The sequence below is a fragment of the Cavia porcellus genome, unplaced genomic scaffold (assembly GCF_034190915.1).
Source record: "Cavia porcellus strain 051 isolate PalLab524CR breed Dunkin Hartley unplaced genomic scaffold, mCavPor4.1 scaffold_11, whole genome shotgun sequence".
NCBI lineage: Eukaryota > Metazoa > Chordata > Mammalia > Rodentia > Caviidae > Cavia > Cavia porcellus.
The window spans coordinates 35,920,504-35,926,503 of record NW_026947494.1 but is presented as its reverse complement, the minus strand read 5'-3'; the positions used below and the strand labels follow the sequence as shown (position 1 = coordinate 35,926,503).

Genomic DNA, 6,000 nt, shown 5'->3' with positions numbered 1-6,000 from the left:
ATTATGTGGGATCTTGGATTCCAACTAAAAAGTTTGGATTTATGTAACCTCTGAGTTTCCTGCACAATATGTTTTTGTGAATGTAGGATAAATTTCTAATGGAACATATACTTTCTTATTAGTATATTTTTGCAATACATGATAATATTCTTTATGGTGAATTGGTACATGTACATTATACATCTTGATTCTTTGTATATCCCGTTTCCCTCCATTCTTTCCCCTTCTCTCCATCTCTTGGTTCCACTTCTCATTTGCAAATGATCTATTTCTCTGTTTCCAATTATCTGTCTTTTACTTTGATCTTTAATTTACTTATATTTTGGGTTTCTTATATAAAAGAAATCATGCCATTTTTAAGCTTATGTGTCTGCTTTATTTCATTTAACATCAGGGTTTCCAGGTGTATCCATTTTCCTCAAATGACTCAAATATCCTCCTTTGTAGCAGAGTAGTATTCTATTGTGTGTAAATATCACATTTTCTTTATTCCTTTGATGGACACGTAGGTTGCTTCTAAGATTTAGCTATTATAAATCATGCTGCTATAAACATGGGTATGCATGTATTCTATAATATATCTCTTTAACTATTTGAGAAGATTCATAGAAGGAAAGTAGCTGAATAAATGGAATTTCTGTTTTGAGTTTTTTGAAGAATCTCCATACTGATTTCCATAGTTGTTGTACTAGTTTACATTCCCACCATCAGTGTAGAAGAGTTCCTTTTTCCCCCGCAGCCTCGCCAGCATTTGTTATTATTTGATTTCTTGATGATAGCCATTCTTTCTGAAGTAAGATGGAATCTCACTGTTGTTTTAAATTTGCATTTCTCTAATGGCCAGTGATGTTGAACATTTTTTCAGGTATTATTACCTTAAACAAAGCACACGAAAAGGTATATTTTGGTGTAAAAATATTATAACACTTGAATAGATATCAGTGTTAATATATCTTAGTAGAATCACTGAGAAGTTTTAGTACAGATACACATATATACATCCATCTTCTGAATAAAAACTATCTAAACTGGGCGTGATGGCACACGCCTGTAATCCCAGCACTCAGGAGGCTGAGGCTGGAGGATCCTTGCAAATTCAAGACCAGCCTGGGCTACAAAGTAAGCTCAAGGCCAACCTGAACTGTATAGCAAAGCCCTGTCTCAAAAAGACAAATAAATAAGTAGATAAATAAAAATTTTTAAAAATCTAAAATAGGATTGTGTTCTTTCAACTCATAGAAGGCTGAATCTTGAATAGTACACTTGGAACATAAATATCTGGTGACCTTTTGTTTTGTTCCATCAATGCATGTTCTAATAGCCTAGAGAAAGAAGGGCAAGAATTTTCCAAATCATATGTCCAAATAAGTGCACGGACTTGATTCTGAAGATCTTCGACACAATGGCTTCTCAAAAAGCAGAAGGCTATAGGTAAAGGACTTTTTTTCTGTATGAAATGTAACCTTCGTGTGTCATGAAAGGTTTTGAAGCTTGCATGAAACTTGCTAAAACAATAACCAATTATTCAATGGGCTTATATATGCCATTGCTAGTCTCTCACATCTCAGGACTTAGTACCTGTATGAGACCCTGAGATTCAGTAGCTACCTGACATGGAGTCTCCTGTAGCAGGAACCTTTGCTTCATGGCTTTACTATTCCTTCAAACTCCTACACAGTTTACCTAAGAAACCTGTGTACAAGACCTGGAGGTCCATCAGAAGTAGACATTATCTTCTTCCATGATGACAAGTAACCAATCTGACAAACTGACATTTAATGTGTGACAGTGGACCCAAAGCTGCTTTCCCTCCACTCAGGCAACACATTTAGGATGAAAATGTGGCTGAAAGACACTGTCAAGCACCATTCTTTCCCATCTCACCAGACTCCACATCAGTTTGGGAACATCATTCAACTTCTGTGACACATCTAAAATATGGATCTATGAACCTTTGTCCACAAGCAGGAGAGCACGATCCAGAGAAGGCAGCAGACCATTTATGAGCTGGCTCCTGTCTCCTTAAATAATAAAGGCAGGAATCTACCTCTTCTGTTTCTGTATAGCCCAGGACATCACAAAAATCTCCTTGCCGTTGTTGATGTTTCCAACTAATTGTGTTAAGTTCCCCTTATGACGAAAAGGACTCACAGAAGCCAGCCTACAGCAGGATACTTTTCATGTTGGGGTTTGACAACAGAGGCACACAGTCAGGCATCCAAGAAAATAAATTTATTAAACTTTGAAGGAATACATCCACAGACATCAGAAAAGTTAAATATAGACTGCAGGACACAACTAGTCATACTAGTGAATAATGGCTTGTGTGGCCAGCAAAGTACCAAAATGACATTCTGAGACTGATTGAGGTATTTAACTATTTTTTTTTTTTTTGGCTATAGAAATGTGATCAGCCTATTGTGAAATAAGAAACTTCTTTCAAACAAACAGTTTTAAATTGAATTAGAGTCTACATTAATGATACTTTATATGAAACTAAATGACATAGCTCCTGGAGAAAACCATAGCAGCAAGGTAGCAGAAAACTTATTAAATGAATTTCACTGTTTTTCCTGCAAGAAAGTGGGAATTAAAATCACCAACCACTAAGCTTGCTTCCTCAAAAGGTCTGAGCTAAATGTCAAATACTATTTAAGTCAAAGCTAACTTTAAAAATTTAAGTTAAAAAAATACTGAAAATGAGAAGTATTCTTCAGTGAGATGAAATGGTTCTTTCATGAACCTTTTAGGGAATTGTCCTGTTGAATGATGTTGAGGTTATGGAGGAATTGAAAAAAATCGTATAATAATTAAGCCTTCATCATATTTTTTACTTATTTTTATTTCTGACTACTTGGTTTGAAGCCAGAGTTTCCCCAAGTAAATAAAAAATGATGAAAGTTCTTATCTTTCTTTTAAAAATAAATCCTATAAAAGGTTTAATGAAGAAGCTTCTGCTATTGATCTGATTAATTTTGAGTTATCCTTTGGGCTATAAAACCTTGTGTCTTCTGTCCCCTGCTACTGTGAGCAGTGAGTACGTGTCTGGCTATAGGCTATGAAACAAAGACCTGTTTCTTGAGCTTTCTTTTTCAGTATCCAGTTAACTTCATTCAGTTTGCTTCGATTTACAAAACGTTGCTTGCCCCTTCTTCTCTTCTTAGGTAACTATGATATGCAACCAAGTTGTGTTTGAAGAGACACCACTGTGGAAGTGTTGGAGCTTCTTTTCCACTCCCTTCCCCTCACAGTTCTGAAACCTCCTGGCCCATCAGAGCCAGCCTAACCTCTGATTCTCTTATTGAGCAGCTCTGTGGCTTGAACTGAAGTTCACTGAAGAAAAGGGGGTTTCCCCTTGTACTTTTTGGTTTATGGTATGTTGATCAGTGTAAACATTTTAATAAAGTTTTCTAAATTAAAAATATTTGTTTAAAAATTCAGATACAGTGAATATGTTCCAATAATGCACGTTACTAGATTTTTAAGATTACTTAAGAAGTTTTGGGAGATATAAAAAGACCTTGTAAAAAACTAACTTGTTTGCTTTTCTTTAGGTGTTCTGAACAAAGCATTAAACCAGCCTTACACTGTAGTTGATACATTTTTGGGAGATAGTTCATCATGAACTACAGTACACAGTGTGTTGTGTATTATAAAATAGCCATGCTTGAAATCTAAATTATTAAAAATATCTTTATCAATTTTATGTCAAAATAAATGTTTTATATATCCAAACTATTTTTGGCTTTTTACCTAAAATTTTGCTTCCAAGTTAATTAAAAGAAAAAAAATTAGCCTGTGCTATGACTTGCATTCAATTTCTTGAATTGCAAAAGCCACCTGACATTATTTTGCTTTTTCGAAAAAAAAAGCATTGATTTACTGTATATTAAACGTGTAGGTATTTAATGCTCAGTATCACAAAATTAACACCACAATAGTAAGACAATTACTGAGACAATTTAAAATATGTACAGTTCACAAGGGAATATCTATCTGATTAAGCATTCTCATTTCTTCCTTTTTAATAGCACGTTTCAACATTTCAGGAAAAGGCATTTAGAATCTATACCCGCCCTCACACTCTCCCAAGAAAACATCATTTTGGTTTAAGCATTCATGCCCTAGCCAATTATTTGTGATGAAATATGTCACTTCAGGGAAACTGAGGAAGGGCTACAGCATGATTTTGTTCAGTTGGTCTGTGCTCACGTAGCCGCATGATGAGAGAAATTCTTTGTCAGGCAAAGGCAAGGCAGCCGCGTTGAGTATGAGACCCTGTGGAGACTGCACTATATGAATGGAGGTATAATCTGGGAGAGCCATTTCAGAGCTTGGGGACTGTTCTGGAGGCCCAGACTTCTCAGCAGCAGTGGTAAGGCTTTCTGTGGTGATGTAAGGATCCTCCTGTTTAAAGCTTGGTTCTTCATGTGACTTGACCTCGATGTGAGGGGTCATGACATCGGGGTTTTTGGCATCTCCCTTGAAGAAGCAAGCATTGTCTTTCACGAAGTTTGCTTCTGGGTGCGCTTCACACTGGGACAGTCCTGCCTTATTCTTCTGGCCTGGGGAGAGGACCACACTCCCTGCTGGTGTAATGTCGCTTACCTGGGCATAAAAGTCCATGTTTGCCAGTGAAATAGGATTGCTTATCTGATTAGGGGCATCTTGGTTAGTTGACTCAGTTTTACCAATAAGAAGTGGTTGTGGTTTTTCCTCCTCTGGTGGAATTACAAGGGCCTGCTGAGGATCAGGAGGTGCATCACAAGGTGAATTATTTTGATTCTTCTCATCAAGGCACAAGAGATCAGCTTCCTCTTTTAACTTGTCTGGCTGAACATCCTCAGAGGTGCCATCATTGGCATTGAAATCAGCTTCCAGAATATCAGGTTCATAACAGCTAGTACGTCCAGAGTCACCATCCTTTGCCCCAAGGATATTAAGTGATTTCTGATGGTCACTGCTGAGAAGTCTGTCTGTGTCTGATCCTTCAATCTTTTCATCAGAGTCATCAATATCTAGCTCAATAAATTCAACCCAAGAGTCATCGTTGTAGAATTGAGGCTTAGAGTTATCATGAATGGCTAAGATTGTGTTCACCTCCTCTAATTTTCCTTCCTAGGAAGCAGAAAAAAAATGAAGATCTATGAAAAGATCCTCATAATGATTAAGTAATTTTAAATCTGTACACACAGCTTGCTAAATACTCTCCACATATAGCATAATTTTTCAGATATGACTTAATTAGTGCCATGTAAAATAAATACAGGTTTGTTAATTACCTTAAGGAGATCTGGATCAACTCCTTTAATCTTTGGAACTGGAACTGGGGGCAAAATCAGCATCTTAATCCTTGAAAACACATAAGAATTTTTGTTTGATGTATCTTTTTTATGGGTAGAAATAATACATATGTTCAAAGAAAAAATAAACAGTAAGAAATCACTAGTTGATGTTTACGTGCTGTCCTCTTACTTATAGTTGTTCAAGATACAAAAGTGGAACATATAAAGTGGGAATTCAAACAGCAAGACTGCAAACAGCTCTTTTCAACTATCCAACAAAAACTTAGTAATATGGTTATCAATCCTATACACTTAAACATACATGCAGTTATCCATATCTTCAATTATATTGAAATTGAACAAATCCAAGCAGGCTAATATCACTCTGAACAAAGAATACTACTATCGCTGGGTGTCACATTATGACACTCCAGGATCAGCACTGGGTACTTTAGTGTTTCTTTTTCTTCAAAGTATTTTTTCATTTCATCATGTGTCATAAGATCAGTTCACATAAACTGTTTATGGATTTTATATATGCATAAGTCTTAACATGTATTTCTATCCTTTTTATATTGGAGGGAGAAACAAGACAAAGCAGGACAAAACAAAACATATTCCTATAAACACATGAAACGAAAAAGACATATAAGACCATTGTACAAGGAGTTCTACCGTAGTTCCTGTGTTGTCTCTTATTATCTTCAATAGAATT

General features: G+C 36.0%; 1 protein-coding gene across 8 annotated transcripts in view; it reads right to left on the bottom strand.

The window, feature by feature from the left end:
* Positions 1–353: 353 nt before the first annotated feature.
* Positions 354–6,000, bottom strand: part of Ghr (growth hormone receptor) — a 260,632-nt gene continuing 254,985 nt past the window's right edge. For 5 of the 8 annotated variants that reach the window (XM_013152807.3, XM_063257859.1, XM_013152809.3 and 2 more), the window contains 2 exons: positions 5,283–5,352; positions 2,218–5,118 (listed from right to left, as the gene is read on the bottom strand). In XM_013152807.3, coding sequence (XP_013008261.1) covers positions 4,177–5,118; positions 5,283–5,352 — 1,012 coding nt within the window. In that variant the 3' untranslated portion in view covers positions 2,218–4,176. 8 annotated transcript variants of the gene reach the window in all.